Genomic DNA, 25,364 nt, shown 5'->3' on the forward strand with positions numbered 1-25,364 from the left:
TTAGGTTGGTTATGTGACGCCAGAGATAAGAGTGACGCGCGTCGCGCGACGGAATTAGTACGGATTAATGGCGCTAGTAGTCTCGTGGTTAGTAAACAACTACTCTTCGGGAATTCATCTATTTAGTTTTTTCTCGCTAAATATGGCCTATTGAAAGTTTTGTTTAGAGAAATTAATATTCTTATCCTGTTTAGCGGGAAATAGAGCTTAACTTTCTTTTGTATAAAAACCTGGTTGATGAAAAGTTTTGTTTCCCACAGTAGAACATCGTTAATCCGTGACGCGCTAATACGGGGATCGGATAATACGGGAATCGGATAATCCGGGACGATTTAAAAGTGCAGAAAAAAAAGAGAAGCAAAATTGTCAGCGCTTAAAATTAACGTCACGCGGGCCGGCGGCCGGCAAACACTGCAACGCTGTTTGTACCGACCCTTTGTGTCGTCCCCCTTTCAGCTGTCACATTTGTCACTCTTTAAACGTGAGGGGGATGTCCTGACTTCTGCTTTCCGTTTTCCGTTTGTTTGAATGTTGTTTCACGTGCTGCAGAGTTACTTTCCGCCCACCAACGCACGGCAGGCGCCTGGCGAGTGACGTGTCTGACTGGCATTCGGCTGGTCGAAGGGGTGGAGGGGGGTGGGGAGCTACCCAAAATTTATGTGTACAAGGTCAGCACGATCTTATCTTTCTCTCTTCGGCTGTTGTAAATGACCGTGAACTAATGGCTAGGCAGTGCCGTATTTTTTTAAGCCGAGACAACAATTCGAAGGCGGCCCTTACCGTTAACCGATTATCCGGGTTTATTTATTTATTTTTTTTTTTTTTACAGAATTTCAATTATCCGGGCATCGGCGGGTCCCAATGAACACGTATAATTGGGAGTTTACTATTTTTATCCATCTGCTGCGAAGGCGCAGTAAGCCTCGGGAGATGTTACGTCACATGACCTTGGCCTTAACCCAGCTGCACGCTGGTGTCTGAGAAGCTTGACAAGACCTTCCGGGCTTACCTGTATAATTGCTAATCCATGAAATTTATGATGTCGTGATTTTTAAGTAATCATGTCAATGAAAAGTAGTTTTGTCTGGGAATATTTCACCGTTTATAGTGATCAGTCAAAAGCAACGTGTAATCAGAGGTACTTGAAAGGCTCTAATCGGCTCAGAAGATCGGCAAGATCGGCAGCAGATGATCGGCATCGGCATGATCGGCAAAATAGGTGATCGGCCCAGCTCTAATTAACACATCTCCCACGGCCGGAATATCCAGCTGTGGTGCTTTAAGTGGCAGTCTACTTAATGCATCTGCGTGTCCTATGGTAGTTCCTGGTCTGTAAAGCAATTTGTAGTCAAACATGGACAGCCACAAGCTCCAACGCAGCAGTCTTGGGGATAAAATGTCTGGTGTTTGCTTGGTAGGATCCAACAGTCTCAACAGTGGCTGGTGGTCTGTCACAATTGTAAAGACCCTAGCTGTTACATATTGTCGGAACTTTGTGACACCAAACATAATCGCTAACGCCTCTTTATCAATTTGTGAGTAGTTCTTCTCATGCTTCTGTAAAGAGCGTGAGCCAAATACTATAGGTCTCTCACTGCCATCATCCTCCTCATGTGCCAGCACTACTCCCACACCATACTCTGATGCATCACACGTCAAGATCACTGGTTTCAAAGAATCATAATGCACTAACACAGAGTCCAACTGAAGAAGCCTTTTTGATGCACGGAATGCGTCTTCATGGGCTTCTGTCCACACCCATTGTTTACCTTTGTCCAGTAACCGATGTAGTGGTTATGCCACATCAGCCTTATTGGGCAAAAACCTCTCGTAGAAGTTTAAGAGTCCTAAAAAAGCTTGTAGCTCCTTCTTGCACGTTGGAGATGGAGCATTCTGGACAGCTTCCACCTTCTCTACTGTTGGGTGTATTCCCGTGCTGTCCACTTGGTAGCCCAAAAATGTGACTGATGCTACAGCAAATACACACTTCGACCTTTTAAGTTGCAACCCGGCTTCCGCAATACGCTCCAGGACTTGATGGACCCTCAGCCAATGCTGTTATTCACTGGATCCAGTAATCAGAATATCTTCTAGCAATACTACCACACCCTGTATCCCTATCAACAAGGTTTCCATTAGTCTCTGAAAAACTGCTGGTGCACAATTAATTCCAAATGGCAACCGCTTCATCCTGAAAAGCCCTTTCATGGTATTCACAGTCAACAATTCAGCAGTTGCGGTATCCACTGACACTTGTAAGTACGCATCAGCTAAATCCAATTTGGTGAAAACCTTCCCTCCTGCTAAGTTAGAAAAAGCTTCATTAATAGTTGGAAGTGGGTAAACATCCTTTTTACACATTGTGTTTACTGTGCACTTGTAATCTCCACAGAGCCGCACCGTTCCATCTGCCTTACGCACAACATGAAGTGGAGTAGCCCACTGGGAATAAGTTACAGGCTCGTACACACCCAGCTCCACCAGTCGGTCTATTTCCTTACACACACTTTCACGTAACGCAAATGCTACCGAACGGCATTTCCGGAACACTGGTGTTGCATCAGAATCTAATTATATATTTACTGGTGGTCCTTTATAGTGGCCCAATTCCACGCTAGCAAACACTCCAGGATGTTACCTCACTATGTCTGTCACCGCTGCAGGCTGAAGTGAAAATACCCCTTCCACGGAAATTCCAAGAGGTTCCAACCAGCTACGCCCTAAGAGGCTGGGACCTCTCCCTTCAGCCACTAATAATGGTAACCTTGCAGTTGCAGACTTGGTTTGCACATACACGTCCAACACCCCTAGCACTCGCAGCTTTTCTTGGGACCATGTGTGTAGCAGTAACCTAGCCTCCTGTAGTGATGGTTTCTCTGGCCAGAGCCGCTCAAAGGTATCTTTACTAATAATCGAAAACCCAGAACCTGTGTCAACCTCCATGTCTAGCTTCATTCCATCCACATGTACTGTCATTCTTATTGGCGGCTGGCTTTTAGGTGACTGTGACTGGAAATTGAATAGACTATACTCTGACGCTTCTTCAGATGAGTCTCCCTCAAATACAACATTGTAATTGCCACTAACCTGGTTTCTCTTTGGATTCTTACCCATATCTCTGGCATGGGTTCTGTGCTTTTTGTTGATACATGCCCTTTCCAGATGGCCCAATTTACCACAGAAATTACACATTGTTTTGCGGTGTTTACAGCTCTCTGGGTTGTGTAATCCATTACAACGCCAACAGGGTTTCTGCTCTTGAGGTGGATTTGACCTGTTCAACAGAAACGCCCTTTCGTGGACGGCCCGACTTTTGGAAATGCTTACTTGACTTACAGTCTCAGCTAACTCACGTACTTCGCCTAATAAATCACTCACATTTCGACTAGCAGTTTCTGCCGCAGTCGCCATGTCAATAGCCGCCTGGAATGTTAACTTATCTTTGGCTAACATTGCATGTTGCACTGTTTTATCATGCACACCACACACTAAACGATCACGCAGCATTCTGTTCAAATTGACAAAATTGCAGTGAGCTGATAGCCGTCGCAATTCAGCCATGTTTTGACCATAAAAGGCAACCTCGTGACAATGAATATTCATTAAACCGAGACTTGAATTTTTCCAGCTGTGAGTTGGCAGTACAATTGCCGGAATCAATCTTCCCATTTTCTATCCAAGCCTTAACTTTCCTCAGCTGAACATCTTGGACCGTTGCCTTTGCAATGTCTGCAGCTTCATACATTGCATCTTCACTTTCCAAAAAAAAAAAATGTCCGCTGGGTTAGGTGGATCTGTCACAGTATCTGGCAAAGGTAGACTACTCAGGGCATCTGCATTTCCTAGCTGTGGCCCTGGTCTGTACTTCAGAACGAAGGTGTATGCTGACAGGAACAATCTCCACCGCAACATGCAAGGTGATACAATTCCTGGCATTGGTTTGATTTGGTTGAACACCCCTAACAATGGCTTATGGTCAGAGTATATTGTAAACTCTCGTCCAAGTAAATTTTTTTGGAATTTTTGGACTCCATAAACCATAGCTAACGCTTCCTTGTCCAACTGGCCATAGTTTCGTTCAGCTGGTGACAGAGTCCTTGATGCAAAAGCAATTGGTCGTTCACGGCCATCCCGCTCCGTTACTGCCAGAATTGCACCCAATCCATACGGGCTGGCATTACACATCATGTTTGTCTTCACTATAATGTGCCAACACTGCGTTAGACTGTAGTAACTGTTTACATGCAACAAAAGCTTCCTGTTCTGTTTTTCCAAACTTCCGCGTTACATCTTTCTTTAGCAATTGGTGTAAAGGTTCAGCAATATGAGTTTTCCCTGCAGAAAAGACTCATAAAAGTTTAAGAATCCTAAGAATGCTCTCAATTTAGTCTTGTCCCTGGGGACCGGTGCTTTGTGGATGGCACGTACCTTCTCAGAGTCTAGCTGAATGCCATACTTATTCACTGTGAAACCTACAAACTTTACTTCGGGTACAGAAATCTTACATTTGTCCTTATTTAAACTCATTCCTACTTTTGACATTTTACGAAATTCTTCATGCAGCCGATTATCATGTTCCTTCTTGGTGGCCCCTGAAATAACAATATCATCCAAAAATATTGCAACTCCTGAAATGCCCACCAGCAGCTGTTCCATAAAATTCTGAAATATTCCTAGGGCCGCAGAAAAACCTTGAGGCAGTCGTTTTACCTTCATCAACCCACGTGATGTGCTAAGGGTTAATATTTCTGATGAGGTATCATCTATTGGTAATTGGAAATATGCTTGCTTTACATCCAGGTGAGAGAAAACTTGTCCACCCGAAAGATTTACCAGCAGCTCCTTTACTATGGGCAACGGGTATGCATTTGGCTTAACACACCTATTTACTGTGTTTCTGTAATCTGCACATATTCTAATAGTAACATCTTTTTTTAATACCAGCACAACCGGCGTTGCCCAATTTGAAAAATTTGTAGGCTCCAAAACCCCCTCCTTTACCAAATTCTCCAAGGTCTCATTTACTTTGTTACGTAATGGTATAACCACCGATCTAGCTTTCTCGAACATTGGTTCCGCATCCTTCTTTAATACTATATGCACTGGTGGTACCTTTAGGGGTTTTAACCCATCTTCATTAAACAAGGGTTTATATGATTGAATAATCAAGTCATCTACATCCATAACATGTATTCCTTGCAAAGATATTCCTTGATCTCCGAACCAGTTCCTACCCAACAAACTTCGTCCTGCAGAATCTGCCACTACCAACTCCTTTACAAAAACCTTCTCCTTAAATTTAACTGGCACAGATATCATGCCAAAAACAGGCACTTTTTTTCCACCCCACACTGCTAGCGTTAAGTCACTAGGTACTAGATCAGGTCTGTCCTTTACCTCAGGCCAAATTTTTTCAAACACATTATGATTTATAATAGTTAAAGCGGCTCCTGAATCAACTTCAAATTCATGACCGCGTCCATTTATTTGTATGTTAACCTTGTAAAATTTGATTGCATGTTCAAATGAATTTACAGTATACAGCCCTGCATAGTGATCCTCTTCCTTACACAGTTCTCTAGTTTGAGTTGACTTACTACACATGCTGCAAACATCTACTTGGCTTACCTTATTTCCCGTATTACTTCTACATACTCGCTTTAAATTACCTACTTTATGACAGTGCGAGCAAATTGTAGACTTATGGCGGCACACCGGTGCCTTGTGACCCGGGGCACCACATTGGAAACATGTCACCACCACTTCACTTCTACTGTTCAATTTATCCTCCTTCTTTACAACCACATACTGGCACTCTTGCACTGCCCCTACCGTTTTCTAAGTACCTATAACTTGTTTTACCTCGCTATCTGCAGCTAAAATTGTCTCGATGTTTTTGTTTGCTGCCTCAAAAGATAATGCCCGTTTTACAGCCTTATCAAACGTTAAATCCATCTCCGATTACAACTGATGCTGAAGTTTCTCATATTTCACTCCACAAACTACCCTTATCAAAAGCTGTTTTTGTAAATCTTGGAAATTATACCCCCTGGACAACCTTTTTAACTCCGCCACGAAATCTGATATGGACTCTGTATGATGTTGTTTTTAATTTGCGAACACAAAACATGCGGAAATTTCATTCTTCTTTGGGTTAAAATGCCTGTCCAATGCTGTAAGCAGTTCATCATAACTGCAGTCGATCAATTGCCTTGGCGTAACAATAGATGCAAGTAGCGCAAAAGCCTGTTCTCCTATGAGTGTTAAAAACGTGGCTCATAGTTGTTTTTCTTCCTTGATTTTGTTAGCTCCGACGAAAAATGAAAATTGTGTTTTTTAATGTGGCCACGTGTCTGGCTCACAAATTTTCAATTAAGGAATTTTGCCTAACACCATGACACTCTACAACCACTGTAAACACTTTTCTTTTAACTGAAATTCCATCCTCATCACCACTTTTATAGTTGTAATAATAACCAAGTTGAATCCTTAATCAGCACAAAATTATATTTCCATTTTTCTCCATAACACACCCTCTCTACATCCTAAAAACAAATCACTGCAATACAACCTCAAAACAAAACACACTCACATTCCAGACCATGTTCCGACAAACAACGCTTCCTCCTCCGTACCAACCCATAAACATAAAAACATCACAGGAACACATTAACTTACTGAATCTAATGCATGTCATGAATAATAATTATGTAGCAAAGCTAATTTTCCTATAATTTTATTTGTTTCTGAGGTCTATTTCATAGTAATGTTCTTTGATTAAAAGAATGCATGAGAGAAGACGATGGATTTCCAATTAACATCTCGCTTGCAACATAGTATTCCAATCTTCATAAACTATCATCATTTGGAAAACTGAGTTACTTGATAAAATACAATTTACAGTTTTATTAAAGTCTTTTCTAAAATATTTAAGTAAACACTTCGCGTCCCAGACATTATTACATAAGAATTCACCAAAACACTTTAAGAAAATGTAATCAAAGCATACAATTGTGTTAGTTTGTTTACATTCCAAAGGTCTAGGAAGTATGTACATTATGTCACAAAAACGCCCGAACAACCCAAATTCGTCTTGCTTCCGATGAAATGACCATGTATCTATAGATGTTGAATTTGCTCATTACCAAGGTTAGATGTATACACATAACTGGCGAGTACCTAAAACTCGCTGACATTTTTGTTTTTAAAAAGGGAAATGGGATTGTGCCTTTTAATTTTAGCACCGTAACATACACTTTGGGGTTTAATAAATACGGGTACATACCTACTATATAAATTAAATTCCTTTGAATAGAATTTTGATTTATTTTTATTGCTCAGCTTCCCATATTCAAAATTGATGCAAGATGAAAAAGAGACAGTTTAATTAACATGACAGTACTTATAGCCATACCAGTCATATCCTTTTGTGTTAGTTGTTGTTAGTGTTTGTTGTTGTGGTTCTAGATGTGGTATAATCTGTGTTCTCACCTCCACCCTTTTTTTTCTTGACATCCCTTATTTAAATTTTTTTTACATTGTGTGTTGCCATGTTGGTGTTGGTTAGTTGTCATTCCTTAGGTAGTGTGCCGGTGCGGGAATAAAACAAATGGAGATTAAAATATATCTTGTCTACTTATTGAGCTTCTAACCAACACCGTTTTCAAACAATTAATTTATACACCATTACTGCTTGCACAAAACCCCCGTTTTTTAGCATTCTTACTGTTCACTCCAGGCTCACCAACTATTGGAAGTTTGACATGTATGAGTGCAGTAATGGTTACAATGCAACTCAACATTTTTGTTGCCATCAGTGTTGCTTTGCATATGCTAGAAACTATTTTACTTTTATTGTGTCTGTAATGATCGAGAAGTTTTACATTTGACATTATTTATGTTGTGTGCAAACAGGGCATGCTTTTTGTTAATTTCTTTATTTTTAGTTTCTTATTATATGTCATGATAATTATTAATTATACCATTTTATATAAGTTCCTTTGTTACTTTGTCAGTAGTTTCTGAGTTTGATTCTGGATGCCATTTAGTAAAAATGGTATGATATTTTCCCCGTCTAATCAGTGTCGTTTCAGTGTTTTTTTTCCTCACGTGTGTTCGTGTATGAGAGAGCAAGAAAGGAATATTGTGGGACCAGACACAGTAATAGCTGTTAGCATGAGGACAATGGGGTGAGAAGGGCAGATGAGTAGGCAATATTTTTTACAGTAAGAGATGCATAGAATAATCTCCTTAGTGGAATATCCATACCTCTCTTCTTATTACAAATAGCACATGATAAAATTACATTTTTGAGGAATAACAAAAGTTATGAACTCTGCGCTTCATCTTTCATGGACTTCTGGGGTCGCTCTGGGATTGCAAGCATTACACTCACACTTAGTTGATGTAAAAGAATACAGGAAAGTGACTGTTTTTGTAACAGTACAAACAAACACATCCCGAACATTCTGACTGTTCAGTATGAACATGTTGTTTTGCAAGGGATTAGCATTTGTGAAATGTGAATGATCTTACTGTGTGGACTGCATTCTGCCATTTTGTGAGAGAGTAGGGCTTGTGAAGTGTGAGTGATATTGTGCCCACTGCACTCTGTTGTTTTGCAAGGGAGGGAGGGTACACATGTACTCAAAATATTGAGTTATGTTTTAAGTACCATTTGATATTAATAGTTCAAAAAATTGGTGTTGCCCAATATTTGTTTCTAGGGAAGCAATGAACCACTTTTGAAATTGTACTATTATTAATTTGGAGTATCTAGTATTATATACATAGTAGTTATAAAGCTAATACAATGCAATCCAGTAGAAATCATCATTGTTGATAATTAGTGCAGATATTATTAAATAGTGATTCATTACAAATTAATTCAGCATCCGATGCTCTCTTCTGCAGTTACACTATAATAAACAATGCCGTAAAAGTTGTTTGCACTTTACTAAAAAACATTTTGTAGTATTTCCTGCGGTAACAATTTTTTCTTAAAATATTTGTACCCTGCATCATTTAAAAGTAAAGAAAAAGTACCAAATAAATGTCTCATTATATACCGTCCACCTAACTGAAAATAATGTGGTACATGAAGTTGAAAGAAATGAACAGCGTATGACAAATAAACTCGGATGTTTTACCTTAGTTCCCGTTCATGGCCTGTTACATAATTGGTTGTGTTAAATATTATGACACTGCTTTTGCTGCTTGTGCACCCCACAAGGAATGAGTTGTGTCTGTAAAAATGTTGTGTCTGTAAAAAGGCCTTGCCAGTTAAATGTACTTATAAATTTATTTCGAAATACAGTAAAACTTGGATTAACTATCACCATTCTGATCAGGGCTGTGATAGTTAACTGAATAGAGGGACGGTTAATCAATGTTTTACTTTCAACTAATGTTACAAGAATTACTTGCAGTGCTTTTATGTGTAGCTTGGTGAGATTCCAACTCTTATGTGTGTGTGTTCATATCTGTTTTTTGTGTTTATGAAATGAACTAAGTGTTGTGGTTTTGCATTTTTATGTTTTAAGTGTTGATTGGTGTGTTGCATGTTATGCTTACCAAATCAAACATTTTAATGTCTTCAGAACTAACTATATTTTTTTTGATACCATTTTTTACTATGGATAACTCAGATAATAATTTTATAATTATGTACATTCTGATTGTTCAGCATACAGCAGTAAGTTCTGTAAAAACTATTATTTAATATTTTAGTTTTAACTCTAAATGCATGTTTCTTTTTCCATAAATATCAGGTTTTATATAGTGATGAAATTATATATTATTTTTTAGGCTAAAGTGAATAGGAGGGTGAATGAGTTAAATTTTCTGTTAAAAAAAATATAAAACTTGGGACTATCCTGGAGCTCATAGGTACAGTACTTATTCTTAAAACTGCACTTTTTCCTTGGAATAATATCATAACTCAGTGAGGCACAGGTAGTCAGTCATGCAATTTTTTTCAAGGCAACTTCACTTGCTTAAAACATGTTTTGTTGCTTGTTATAATTATTATGTGTGTAACTTCATTTTTAGTGTCATGGTAATCTGTTAACAATTAGCCTAACTACTATATATAAGATTCAGTAAAATTCAAGGAAATTTCTAACTGTAAAAAACTAATAAACTTGATTGGATATTCAAACAGTTTATAAAGTCCGCTGTCTATTCTACAACTTTTCACAGTTCCGAGTAATAGCTTTTCACAGTTCCCAGGAATAGGGCCGTTGATTTTAAAGCAGTAATTATTAAAAATTTGGTAGATTTTGTTTCATTCCCGACCCTCAAGCCCAAAAATTACATTTTTTTCATGTTCGACCTCCTGTAGTAGGAAAAGACACATTTGATTTGCAAGAAAAATCATATGCTGTGCATGCAGAGCCTTTCCTTGGCGTGTACATTTTAACGAGCACACGAAGTCGATTTTCAGTGGTTTCTTGCTTCAAATCAATGTTTTGGTTAGTGAAATCTTAGCATGTTGATTCAGGTTCAATGTCCGGTTCTCACAACCTTGTAACTGGTATGGAAAAGGGTGGGTGCCGCGGAAGTGAGTGCTAGACCGTGGCTCACGCAATGACTCGGTTACGGCTCATCTAGCAGGTGACCACTGTAAGAATACATATTAACATTTTTTACTGTAGAGCTGATACCAAACTCAAAGACGTCAATCCAGGATCTCATCTCTGGCAAAGTGTTAAAGTCACTGCTGCCATTTCAACATAGGACCTGTTTCTAATGAACCCTAGTAGTCCAAAGTTTTGTATTTGTCAGGTTTACTTTTTCTCACATTTAATAAAAAAAAACACCACATTCTTCATTTGACATTTCTGGAAAGAGATCAACAGAACTTCTAAAAAATGGTGCAGGTGTTTGATGGGAAGAAGCATGTCGAAAACCTAGTGGTGGGTAATGGCAGCAGAATCTTGATTGGCTTGCTGGGAGGGAATGGGGGAGACACAAGTGCAGGTGCTGCAGTTTCCAGACAGCTGTAGAGGGAATGTGTTTCTCAAAGAGGCATGGATGTTTACACATGTAAATCCTAGAATTACACACAGACACACTGTGAGAACATGGTAGCAGCACAAGGTGTCACGTTCCAGCCACTCCTTGACACCGGCTGGTGACCTTGGGTTGGGTAAAAAAAAATGCTGCTGGTGGGTAGTACAGTAGCTGTGAAGAGAATCGCAACACATAGCATCCAAAATAAATACAACAAATTGATTTTCTAGGCTATTTTCGTTATTTTTTTGTACTATTAAGATAATAAGTTTTATGGTTTCCTAAAAAAGGGTAGTTACTTCAGGATAGTATTATTACTTACCGGATTTGTATAATTGAGAGTTGACAGTGTTGGCATATTATATAGTATGGGGTAATCCACAAAGTGAATTTTTTTTGGTGGTAGTTTTACGGCATTGGTCTGGAAGGAAGTAGTAACAGTATTTTCACGTGTTCTACAATGTGTAAATCTATAAACTGTATTTTCACTGCATTTTTTAATTTGTTAAATCACATACTTGCATTTTTTTTCAGTTGTTGATGCAAATTTAATTATTGTACATGTTGGGAGGTATGTCACTGTTAATTGCTTTAGTGTTATGTACAAAATATTAAATATACAGTACAATGAATGTACTTTGTACGACCCTGTGGCCTTGTATGGTTCTAGTTAGTAGACTCCTTCAGTTATGCTGTGTATTTATTTACATACACACTGGTGCAGCAGAAGTGTTGGGTATCTATTTCAATGAGAAATTGCTACCAATTACATATTTATCAGGAACATATTTCTTTCCCCATTAAAACAGATAAAGATAGGCCATCTTCTTTTAGATGAACTTAGTAAATATAAATATTGATGCATTTAGAACTTAGTCTTAGCTGTCAGTTGACATTAATTAGGCTTATTTAAGTGTTATATTACCTATTTTTTTTTTCATTATTGCGGTGTTAGCAAAGCAAACGTAAGATTTCAACTGTAAATTATATTTATGTGATTCTTACAGGAAAGAGAGCTTGAAGTGAGAATTCCAGGAAAATTAGTAGAATTAAAGTGACCCTATAAGTTGTATGTTCATAGTTCTATGAAAACTTTACTGTCTTTAGTCAAACTTAATTGACTTGAAGCAAACACTAAATATTTATGTTTTATGAATTGACTGTAAATCTTTCAGTGAATAGCAAGTGTATCTGGGAGTTGAAATATTAATGCTATAAACACTGTCATTACCTGGTAGACTAACTGGGTTGAGTGGAGAATGTAGGAGGGTGATTGTGTGGTCAGTGGAGATCTCCTTATCGTGTCTTGGTTTGTTCGTAGACGGGCGGGGCAGAGAGCACGATTCACGGCTCCACAGAGGGTGTCGCGTCTTGCGCTGCGTCCGACACGGGCAGCATCATCACGAACCCTGCGTTCGCGCGGCAGAGGAGTGGCCACGGGGCCTCCTTTAGGAGCACCGTGTCGGATAGCGAGATAGAGCAGGGCAACGTGAGTCCTCGACCTACCATCCTAGCACTCGCAGTCAGCAGTTCAGAACATTCAGACTGACTCTCATCTAGCGTAGAAAGTCTCACAGGGAAAAATTTTGAACATGTGTTTAGTCTCGATTCCAGCCATGTAGTGAAGAGAGTTTTAATATTGATAAACCTGTAAATAAAAATTGACTGTGACTAACACTTTTATAATTTTTGGGAACCGAATAAGTTGATTTTTATATGAAGAGCATAATATACTACAAATTTAACGTAATCTAAATGGTTAATATTTTTTCCACATTGGAAGGAATACTCTTGCAATATGCTAGTGGCAGGCTAGTTATAATATTACTTCCTCTAGTTTTTGCTAACAACGATTACAGTTTGTACATCATAAATCTCTGAAAAATTTGCACAAATAATTATTGTGCAGCTCAGAAACTTGCAACTAAGTGCATCACTTCAGCATGGAGTCAAAGTAGGCATTTTTCTTCCACACTATTTGCTTGCTTCCGAGTTCATCATGGAAAATGTGGCATGACTTGTGATTTTTTTTACATGTGATTTTCTTGTGAGCAGAATGGCTTTGCTACTTCCACAGGTTCAGAATAAAATGTAGGCTTTTTTGTGCATTTGCTTAACAAAATTGTACATAATGGCGTGTACATACTGTGTATGTGTTTGAGTGTTCTGAGCTTCTTACTCTGCAGATTTATTGTATGTGTTTCTCTTAGTTTACATTACACTTTGTAAATAGTCACTTCCGTTTTCCTTTTCATAAATTTTTTTAGGTTTACATGTATCATTCTAGTTAGTTTTTTTTGTGGCTCTCACACAACCAAGACATCTTATTATCTGTGTTTTACCCATGTACAGTAGAGTTATGTATTTTCAAGCAATTAATTTAACCCTTACAGTTTCTTCAAAAGTGAAAGCAATTGATTCATTTTTAATAGAACTTTCCATAATACATTTATATGTTAAGGGTTTACCAAACTCTTTGATTAATCCTAACTATAAAGTTTAGATCATTTGAAACATATTACAGATGTCTCTCTGTACAGATGTAGTTCTTATTTATGTTTATGAAAGTATGCATTTGTAATTAATATTTAATTTTACTTACAGCAATGTAGCTTTTTGTAATTTTAAATAAAAATGGCAGCCAGTTTGGTGATTCCAATACCTTGAATCGGGGCATGTGTTTGATTATTCAGGATAGTGTAAACTGAAAATATTATTAAGAAATAACTGTTTTTATAATGTGAAAACTATTACTTTTTTCTTTTTATTGAAGTGAATTTTGGCTAAAAATAATTTTAATCCATGAAATTTTCGAAATTATTTGAACTGGAGATTTTGTCGATGCATATTTTTCTCCATATATTTTGCAGGGTCTGGCATATTTGACATTGGCCAGAAAGGATGTGTGAACTCTAGAGGAAACTGACAAAATTGTTTGTTTTTTCCTACCATAAACATGGCAATTTGTGAGCGGTTGCATGGTCTGGTTGGTAATCGATCAGTGTGGTCAACCTGATTGGGCTAAAAAATTTCATTGAAACTATTTTCTTGTGATTGTTGTTCATTCTCATTTTAGATGTTAGCTGTAAGTTTTCTGCTTGTTTGTTAGTAACTGTACTGAAAACATATAGTGTACAGGAATCTAATTTTAATCATGCCCTAGTGTAGACAGATAAAAAATCACCATAGTCATTTGAGAGACTGGAAGTTAATAAATTCACCTAAAGGTCTGTGGACACTTGACTCCCAATTCATAACTGGTTTATCCCAGAGACACACACTATGCAAAGTGATGTACCTTTGCGTGCTCTGGTTGCCCAAACTGGACATAAATGTGGGACCCTCGTGAACATACATGACATGACGACCATCTTTGGCGCTGGACAAAACAAGAACACTCGCATGCTGGCCGATCGGTGAAATGTCGGTGTTGCGTCAACTTGCTGACGAGACATCTCGGGGTTGCAGGCAGGTAGGGGTTGTATGGATCTCTACACATGCACACAGTTGGGATGCTTTAGCATACTTATCCTCTGCACCTTAAGTTCCATTACACCGGTTAAGTGATGAATATTTAAAATAATATTTGTAATTTATCAGTTTTCTTTGTAATCATTAATCTTTGTAAAATGAAATATCTATTTTCAGTATTATCAGATGCATTTACCTTAAAAATATGCGTAGTACAATTCCAATTTCAAATGAGTTTCTTTAATTTTCATACAAAGAAGTGCTTGTTTTACAGGGCATTCATTATGTTTTTGAATGTTAAATTCATTATCGAATACAGCTTCATGGAATCGTAATTGGAATTTAAGCAACTTTTTCTTCGTTCAGTTTGAATCTAGGAAATATGGTTTTATTGACATTCATTGATATAAGTTCTGTTCATTTGCAGCTTGGTATGCAAGCAGATCTGATGGTAAGTTACGTGAAGACAAGTGATGTAGACTTGGATAAAGTTATGTTCAAATGTTACCTGTGTTCTTGTAAAGCACATATACTAAGGTACATAGACAATCTTTTGCTTAAGTAGTAAATCACACTGCAGAGCTGTGTACATAGCAGTAAATAATCAATTTGAGATTAGCAAAACCCATCTTTCTGTCTGGCATAATTAACATCTGATTGGCTGTAGGTATTTTGGTAGGTGTGTACACCTCCTCTGACATCCTCCACGATGCATCTGGCCTCTTAACATTGTGTCATAGTGTTTGTACCATTATGTTTGGAACTGAATGTACTCAACACGAGAACTGTGCAAACATGTCTGCCGTCAATGCGGATGTACTACCTCTGGCGGTGGCACCAACTCACCACCATGGAATCAGTGCACTATTTTTATCACACTTTTGTGTCTTTTAGTATAACAGTATACCATGTGAAAATTTTATATGGCGAATTGTGATAAAACCTATGTTACACCTATGTTACTTAAATGATGAAAATAATCAGCAATCAAACAAAACATCACTTAAATCACAAAAATATAAATTTTAAATATATTAAATTCAATGATTGTAATTTATTGAGTACAAAGTTTGTACTAAAGTGTTATTATCTAATTGGTGAACCCCTTGCCCACTCAGGTAAAAAAATTTGGACACATGCTGGAGCATAAAAAAAAAAGGAAAATGCAAAAAAAAATAATAATTATTATTTTTTTACTTTCTGAAAAGGAAATAAAGCGTTTCCTAAAGCAGATGCCCTCAGCGTCAACAGCAGAACATTATTTACTAAATTTTTTATGAGGGAACCGTGTTGGAGATTTTTAAAAAAATAACTGCAAAAAACTTAATGTTGGCAAAATTGTAATGCTGATAAGATTCTCGGATTTTGAGCAGGCTCGTCCAATTTCAGGCGTCGAACACCCACCAATTCATTGCACACTGTATACCAATACTTTAATTAGCGCTAACATAATTTCACTGGGGTCATTATTACAAGCATTTTCTTATGTTAGATAAATACTTTACAAACACGTAAAAAATTAATAATACTACAAACATCTTTCATAAATAGATAGCCCTTACCAAGACTTATTTATTACATTATAAATACTATGATGACTTACGGCCACTTAAAAAAAATTACAAAATAATTAGGAAATAATAATAAAATACTTATAAAGTTTAAACTCTGTTCTCATGCTCCAAAGTTTTCGACCCGGGTCTTAATTCGTTAATTCCACTGGCAAAACGCTGAACATTATAATTCGCCAATACAGTATTTTCATTGGAGTGGTAATGCTTAGTCTTAGTTCATGTGCAATTAACAGTTATAAAAAATTCCTGTAATTCAATAACCCAAAATCCAAAACACGGGGCTGCAAAGTTTTGCGCCGAGCTCTTGTTAATGTAACTTAAGAAGCTCACAGTTACGACATGAATCACTGTCAATAAAGGCCGCCCAGACACAATTGGCTTGCTGCCTGTCTTTGCCCAAGGCAAGGGAAAATGCTGGACCTGTTTCACTCTCTTGCATATCGGCGTGACGACTTAAGGGGGTTAGCCCATAAACAAGCCAGTGGGCTCGTTCTCCAAACGCAGGTAATTAGCAGTCCCACGAGCTTGCACCAGGCCCACGCAGTGACACCAACCATCGAGCGCAAGCGACAATTCCCGCGACACACAGTTAGTTTCCTCCGAATGATTCATTTTAAAAGCCGATTGCGTCCTCCGGCTAACACACCAGGTAAGCCAAGTCCAGTAAGGAGCTTAAAATTTGTTCTGTGGAGCATCGTGCAACACTCAGCACACAAACCGCGAGCCGTGCCCGCCCGCTCTCTCTCAGCGTCTAGACAGAGTTCATGTCACCACATGCCGATGCGCATCAACACTCCCTAGCGGTCAGCAGTGGAACTTCATTCAATACGTCGTTATAATAAACGTTACAACAAACGGAAGTCTCTTAGAGCACTTACAGTATTAATAATAAAACGAAACTAAGGTAGTTTTATGTAAAACTAAAAGAAAATGTGATTATTATACACAACTAAAAAAAAAGAAAAACTACCCTTAAGTGCCAGTTACTAAGTTAACCATACATTACAAACATAAGCACTAAAATAATAATATTAAAATTAAACAAAATCTATTATAAACTATTATAAAAATAGCATAAAAATAATATTGTCTTTCCAGTGTCCTGAGGCCGACACACAGTGGGCGCCTCGGTGAAAAGTAAAATTATAAGTTTGCTATGTTTGAGCTTAAATCTCTTATTAACTGATTTTTACATGTTGGTATTCAAACTGGTCCCACACTTTGTGCAATGTGTCAGTGTGTGATGGACTCAATTGCCTCTGTGATTCTCTGTCTCAGATCTGGCAAAGATAGTGACAGAGGTGGTACGAACACTTTGTCTTTGAGATAACCCTGCAGAAAGAAATTGTGTGGCGTTAAGTTCGGTGATCTCGGTGGCCATTTGCCCCACGCTGCATCCTGGATACCTTCACGACCATACCATCTCCCAGGGAGGTGTGTGTTTAGGTGTTCCCTTACAGCCAAGTGAAAGTGAGGTGGGGCACCATCTTGCTAGTGAAGTCGTTTTAATCTTCTTCTAATTGAGGCAAAAGCCTCAAAGTAAGCATGTCGAGTTAGGAATGACCTGTGACAGTTTTTCCAATGAAAAAGAAGGGCCCACAAATCTTCTCTCTCTACAGGGCACAGAACTTGTTCACTTTCGGGGAATCTCTCTCATGCTCGGTGGTAACGTGGATTTTCCGTTCTCCAAAAAACACACATTTTGCCTATTCACCTTGCCATTCGTGTGGAATGTGTGGAATGTGGCAAAAACACAAACCTGTTCCACGTCTTCCTCAGGCACAGAGGGACGACCACGAGTTGATCCTTTCTCCTCAAACATCTTGTACCAGGCATAAAGGGACAACCAGCTTGGTGGTTTTGTGTTAAAGTGTGTGCAAAATTCATGCTGCACAACAGTTACTGACTCCCTTTTCGCTAACTGAAGCATGCACCAACTCTTCTGCTCTGTGGTAGGCGCCATTACGACACTAGTCGCTTATAGCAGAGGCAACCTGCAACAAACAATTGCAAAACTTTTACAAAAAAAAAAATTAAGTATTCTCTATTGAGTATTGACTGAAAGAAGTTTCAGGTAAATCGGCTACACCGTTTAGTTTTTATGATTTTTTGAAAGTGTACTAATCGTTTGTGCTCATCCTGTACAAAATTGACTTAAAAATAAAACTATAAAATCTTGTCTCTAAGTTTAACTTATGCAGAGTACATACTTATGATAAGAAACTAATGGCTCAGCTGGTAGATTTTTTCTGCTACTGACCTCTTTTCTCGATTAATGTATTAGTATTTTCAGTATTCATGTGTTTCATAAAGAATTGGGTTTACCACCTACAAGAAAATTTAACATTGCATCATTTACTGTGCTGATAATGACGTTTACAAATATTACTTTTTACAAAGTAAGAATTTTTTTTTAACATGCTTATGCAAGTATAAGACATTTCAAGGAATAGAGAAAAAAATATTTAAGTGAATAGGAAAGTGTAAATAAAGGAAAACACAAAATTTAACACCATTTACACTTTTAAATTTTCCCTGCACTCTTTTAAAACCATTATTTTAAATACCAATGGTTTTGTAGGAAATACAGTATTATATAGAAAATTTATTATAATTATAATACCCTTGTCAATAGTTTCCTTACATGAACAAATTGCCTCTGTCACTGCTATATTTAAAGGTTTATGGCTTCAATTATTAGTATAGGTACCTATGTAGATATTTACTCAATGATAAAACATGCCTCAGTAAATAAATATAACTATAATAAGTAGGGCATACATAATAAAGTATTGTCTAAAGTAAAACTATTATTTTAGCACATAGAAAATGGAATGTACATAAACAGATGCCAACATCTAGTTCAAGACAAAACATTAAAAATACAGTAAATAGCTATGCAAGGTGATTAAACTACATTCACTGGCAGAGGATGAGTTTTGATTCCCTTAGAATCAGAAATAGTAGGGACATAAAAAATAGGCAGAAGAAATGTTTATCTTCAATCAGGGTAAGCTATATTTTCTTGTGTAGGATGCCAGTATTTCCTACAGGTTTACATACACTTTTGTTTGCGATATAGCGGGCAAATTAGTTGAACTGTTCAGTTTTATGTATATTTTTGTGTGCATGCATGTGTTCTGTGTGTTTGAAATGTGGTTTTGCTGTTCCCAGTTCCCACGACAACAAAAGCAGCGTACTCCCAGCGTGTGGTCCAGCAAGTCATCTCTGAGCACAGGGTTTCGCTACCACGGTGGCAACATGATCAACACATCCACCACTCCAAGCCCGGACACTGGTCGCACTTATTTGTTTGAAGGTATTGCATGAGCTGTGTAGTACAACCTAGCTAACCAAACTGAAGAGGGGAAGCCATTTCAAATAAAGATTTTTTCATCGGTTAAGCCACAAACTTCTATTACTATTTTTTTCTAATTACAGTATGTAATTCTGAATTGTTTTAAACGTCAAATGAATTCAAAATTCTCTCGTATGTTACACTTTTGTTCTTCATTAAAGTTTATAATTATATTTATAGGAATCGAGTAAAATATTATATGGTACATACTTAGTATGAATTACTCATTCTAAAAACTAAATATTTTTTTTTTTTGTTGCTTGAATTCGCAAAATTTACGAGCAACAAGGTCCTGCTATCTTTTCACTAGGACATTATCAGGCTATGACTCACAGCATTGTTCAACAAATCTTAGGGTTACCTAAAATAACAACACATGTACTGTATTGGATTTGTGATTTCACAGGCATTCAGTTAAACAAGATGTTACTGTATCTACATTACTTACAAGTGTTAGAGGGGTTGTGAACCTTATCGTGTAGGCAGTTTTATGTTTAACTGTATGTTACTAATGAATAAGGACCCCAGAAAATGGTAAATAAAAATGGTTAATTTCGGTGTAAAAAAATGACAAAAGCGGTGCAAAAAAATGACAAAAGCGGTGCAAAAAACCGGTGTAAAAATTAGCAAGCGGTGCAAAAAATCGGTGTAAAAATAAGCAATCAGTAGAGACCGCAAAAAATTGTGAAAAAATTATGCCATTGTCGGTGTAAAAAAAACCTCATAGCCTTACTGCTTCCTTATTTGCCTGGCCAATTTTTGGGACATAAGTTTCTCTAAGAGTGTTGGCTGATGATGGCAAATCCCCTGCACCTAAAATGTATACATAACTTACAATATACTTATAAATAGGTACCATTTATAAGGTTATCGCTGAAAATATTAATGGGCTAATTTATTCAAAACAATTCTTAGCCAAACCTAACCTAACCTTTTCTAGATTAGGTACTGCTGGATTACAGAGTCAAACCATCAATCAATCAGTCAAAAATATATTGTGGTGTGCTCACCATTTCACAATGCAATCCATCCTATTTATGTGTTTGTTAATCTGAGGTACTTGCATATTTATTTAAAGTAAAGGTAAGTTAATCGATAATATTGTAGGCCTACATATGCTTATGAACTTTTATTAGAGGGGGAAAACATTTCTAAATAAATAAGGCTAACCTTCAACATGGGTGTTACACAATTCCCTCATAGCTGGATGATCAGCTTTTTCCAAAGGAATGTTAACTTACAGCATCATATTAACAAAATCAGAAAAAAAATTCTTGTTTTCTGCACTTTAAAGCTTGTTTGCTTTATTCACGCTGTCGCCTATCGAGATTTGTTTAGACACGGTAGAATGCTTGACAAAATAATTGTCTTTTTTGTTTTGTTTTGTGTGTGTCATTTGCCACATGCTTTTTGCACGTGTCTGCGTGTACAATCAACCCGCACGTTGCAGAACTTGCACATCATAATTTTGTCCCGCTGATCAAAAATATAAAATCATCCGATTTTATCTCTCTTTCGCGATCAAACATTGTCGAAGTTTTCGGCATCTTAGCCACAAATTCAATTGTATCACAAAACTTACAAAATGTGGACAGTAGTTGTAAACACTCATAGATATGTGCACGCAAAAATGACTGCCATCTTAGCTCGATGCGATTAAATTAGGTTAGAAAAATCGACACCAGTGCGCCTTGCGGCAGAAACGATCATTATTCAAAACACGAAAACTGTGAGTCAATTTGTTATGTTGGTAGTGCGCACATATCGATTGTTGACAATTTTTACATTTTGTTTTCATTTGCGATGGCAATATTTACTGTTTGTAAACAGAGTAATAAAAATACGTGAATTTCACTAACGTGTCAAAACGAAGATAATATCACGGCACTAGTCTTTCAGTCTATGTTTATTTCACGCCTATGTTTATGATGGCGTAAATAAATAGAACTTACGACATAAGGACATTATTTTGTGCGAAAAAGCGTGAATTTCGCGCGAAAATTCGTGAATTTCGCGACTATGTCAAAATCAAAGGAAAGTCGCAAAATTCGTTTAAAGTATCAAATTTTCGCGTTATTACGTGAATTTCGCGCTTCACCATTTTTCGGGGTCTCTACTAATGAACAAATGAGACGTACTTTTAGTTTGTGATTGTGATGCTTCCTCATTACTCCCATTAAAAATTCAATTAATTTTTAAGTGCTGAAACATTTTTTATTTTTTAATTGATAACAACTCATTAATAGTATTGTTTTTCTATTGCACATGAACACTGTAGAAAGCTTTTCCTCACTGACTGTAAAGAAATATTAGTGAAAACAGTTTTGTTAATTTTCATGCAAATTAAATAATTTCTAGTTGCATGCATTAATACAATTCCCAGAAAGTTAATAACATTACTTAATTTTAACTTTAGTATGTGCAAATTGTAGATTTTGTTTCACAAGTAATTTAGTGAACCACCTTTTAAAATTTGAGTGCAGGAAAATAATTTAGTAAATTTCAATGTAACTCCAAAAAATATATACTATATTATTATTTTTTTCACAAAAATTGTCCTAAGTCCATATCTTTTTGCTGTTTTCACTTGGCATCAAGGGAACTGTCATTCCCCCTACTTTCAGGAGAGATAAATGCCTTACCTATTAATTAGATTCTGAATGTATTATCCAAACAGAATATATAATTATAATTACTAGTTTACAAACACATTAACTATTTGAGACAACATTCTTCGCTCTGCTCTTAGTCCATTTCTTACGCTAAAACTTGTAGACATACCATATTCTCATATCCGGCTTGTACCTGAAACCAGCACACAGCCGATTGCGGAACCAGACCAATGCTTCACTTCCCTTGCACCAACATTGAACACAAATTTTATTACGAACAAGCTATGTGCCCAAGGGATTTATTTCCCTTCAGCAACATCCGTATTTGTAACTTAAAATATGGTGACCTTCCACACAAACTTTTATCCCCTATTTTACCCCCTTAGGGGGTGGATTTTCAAAAATCCTTTATTGTGCTCACCCACGATATATAAGGTACTCCTGTGCAAAATTTCATGCTTCTTGACCCACTGGTTTAAGATGTGCATTGTGTGTCTGTCAGCCAGTATTATTAAGTAGATTAACCTATAGTTAGATAATGGGGTGTTGTAAAGACATTGACTTTATAACAACTTGTTACCTACCATATACATCTTAAAGATCCTCAGTATATAAAATGCATTGTTTAATGCAGGGCAATATAAACTCGTCCCTCAGCAGGTCTAGGCTGTGCAGATTATACAGAGCAAGGCCATCCAAGCAACGGATGGGAAGTCAGGGCTGAACATCATGTGGGTGGGGAAGGGGAGCTATTTTTGGGGGCAGGAGAGAGAGAGAGAGAGAGAGAGAGAGAGAGAGAGAGAGAGAGAGTGAGTGAGAGATAGTGATTTTTAGTTGTCTCCAGAAAAATACTCTAGATGAGCCAGTGCAGCTATGGCGGTGTGTAGGGGAAATGTGCTCTCTAAATATTTTGGTAACAAGATATTTTAAGATAAAAGGTCATTAATTTTAGGTGAGTGACCAACACCCAGCATGATGCACATGTCTACTTGTGTTAAATTGAAAGCCATAGATTTCTAAGTACTATTTCTAAGTACTAAGTTCTATTTCTAGTTTAAAGTGAGTTTTTACAGCTCTCAAAAATACTTATGGCCTATGGGGTTTGTGAGCCATCTGTAGTGTGTTCACTTTTAAAATATTTAAGTCTTTATAAAACAAATAATACAAAAAATTTAAATTTAAAAAAATATATATATTATTTAGTGCCCATTATTTTATACCTGAAAAAAATGTAATGGTTGGATTAATAGAACTCTGTACTCAAATTAAATTCAAGTTAGCAATTCATTGCCAAACTGAAATATATATTGTTACGCTCCTCCCTCGTGTCTTGTAAAAGTTAATTAAGTTCCTTATCAACATTAGGAAACACTCTGAAATGGAAATCTGAATTACATGAAATTGCTGGAAACGAACTGGTCAAAAAGAATAACAGAGGTGCACGAGAGAGTGTACAAGAAGTTTCATGCAGCCCCTGAATGGCTTACAAGGAGCTGGAGGATCGTTTGGTTATGAGCTTAAATAAAAAGTCAAGATTAGGGTTGTTAGGATTCTTTTTGATTTATTAAATTAAATCATTCAAATTCTTTTCTTTTAGTTTGCTGGTTGAATATTAATAAACAACATTATTTCTTAAACAACAACTAAGTTAAGTTGGCCCAGGCCCTACACAGAATTATACTAGTTCTACATTAAAGTTAAATCCTTCCTTAAAAACTATATAAAATACATTCATAAAGACAAAAACAAACTAAATTTAAATTGTCTCCCAGCTGGCACTTGTTGATTTTATTTGGGGCATGTTGCCGGCGGAAGATGGGAAGTTCACTGCCCAGTTGCCCCGGACAAAGTTAAGACCAGAATGGTGGTATCCCAGTTGATGACCGGCTAATGGGGCTGAACAATGAAGGCTCGGCCTGCACTCCTGGAGCCGTCAGGTTGGTGGAATCTTGGCGGTACTCTTGAACCCGCCTACAGACCAAACCAATCAAAGAAATTAGGCCTGATCTGTAGGCGATTAAGGGAGGGGCGGAATTCGTCCTCGAGAAGGGGTGGAATCAAAAAGGTGCAGTGGTGAACACTTACCGAAGCGGGGAGAACTCAGCCGTCTCAGTACCGGGTTGGTGCCCGTCGCACGAAGACGCGGTCGTTCGCGGAAGCCATGTTCTTGGAGCTTAATAATATACAAAGAATTTACAAATTTTTCTAACTGCTCTGGGCAGACTACCGAAGATTAAATGTGAGACTAAAGTAATAAGGCCATGGTGCCTTTAATGTAGGTAACCACATTCCCCAGGCGGATGACGGAATTCGGCGAAATGCGTGTGAGGTGCGGATCAGCGGAGAACCCGCCCGTCTGCTCTGTTGAAAAGCTGCCCAGAGAATAACCTCCTCGATCAAGAGGACTTCCTAATTAAAAGCAGGGGCTCTGCCCTTTGGGTCCAGGTGGAGGCGGACTCTTCGATCTCTTGAACCCTCGAGTGCATGGTCGACTCCTGCGAGTTGCCTCGCTAAAAGGGGGGGGGGGGGGTGGTGGACAATGCTGCACTCTGGCGGCGGTCCGGGTAAGGACACATGGTTAGTTGGTGTCTCTCTCGTTTGATGGGGCGAGCTGTCAATTCTGGCACGCCCAGAATTTTTTTTGAAAGGCCTCCCCAAGATGGTGGCCCTGTGGGGGGGGGGGGGGGGGGGGGGGGGGGGGAACTTTGCGCAGGAACAGTGACCGAAAGGGGTCTATGACCGCCTTGGGTCACCTCAGGCAGGGTTCTAGGCGCGGGGAGCGGGGAGAGGGGAAATTTCCGCTTGGGCGATGGAAATTCGCGGCGAACGAACACCGCTATGTGTCTGCTCCGGCTTGAAGACTGCTGATGGCCATACTTCCATGAAGTCCGTTGGGAGCGACGCCAGTGCTCGCCACAGCTTTTCTAGTCACGAAATCGTGTAGGGTTTTGAGATGCCGGGCCCGACTGGGGCCGGGAATTATAGGAGATGGCTGCTTAACGCAGCTTCGGCGAGCTTGAGAGCTGAAGGTGTGAAGGGGGGGAGGGTTGGAGAGGAAAGAACACGCTACAAAACGAATTGACCCGGCCGTACACGGGGCTGAAAAGGCCGTAGGCCAATAAATTTAAGTTTAATTTTAAAAATTAAAAAAAAAAAAAACTCAATCATTATAAAATTAAAAAAAGGTGCCTATAATGCACATGATTGGCACAATATGTGAATATTATACTATAGGCATTTCATTATGTAGGCCAAGGTACTGAATAGAATAAAGACACCTCATCAGTTTTAGTTAAGTAGGTTTTCAGTTTTGATTTATACACCTATATTTATATT

At 37.9% G+C, this 25,364-nt stretch overlaps 1 protein-coding gene across 13 annotated transcripts in view; it reads left to right on the top strand.

Moving 5' to 3' along the window:
* LOC134531686 (MAP kinase-activating death domain protein) overlaps positions 1 to 25,364 on the top strand; it is a 268,039-nt gene that overhangs the window by 167,685 nt on the left and 74,990 nt on the right. For 12 of the 13 annotated variants that reach the window (XR_010075065.1, XR_010075066.1, XM_063367486.1 and 9 more), the window contains 2 exons: positions 12,335 to 12,502; positions 19,233 to 19,377. Coding sequence is in view for 11 of the 13 variants with exons in the window: in XM_063367486.1 (XP_063223556.1) it covers positions 12,335 to 12,502; positions 19,233 to 19,377 (313 nt within the window). In the remaining 2 variants the exon portion in view is untranslated. The remainder of the gene's footprint in view (positions 1 to 12,334; positions 12,503 to 19,232; positions 19,378 to 25,364) is intronic. The other variant, XM_063367496.1, reaches the window with a different exon arrangement.

This window comes from Bacillus rossius, chromosome 5, assembly GCF_032445375.1.
Source record: "Bacillus rossius redtenbacheri isolate Brsri chromosome 5, Brsri_v3, whole genome shotgun sequence".
Classification (NCBI taxonomy): Eukaryota; Metazoa; Arthropoda; class Insecta; order Phasmatodea; family Bacillidae; genus Bacillus; species Bacillus rossius.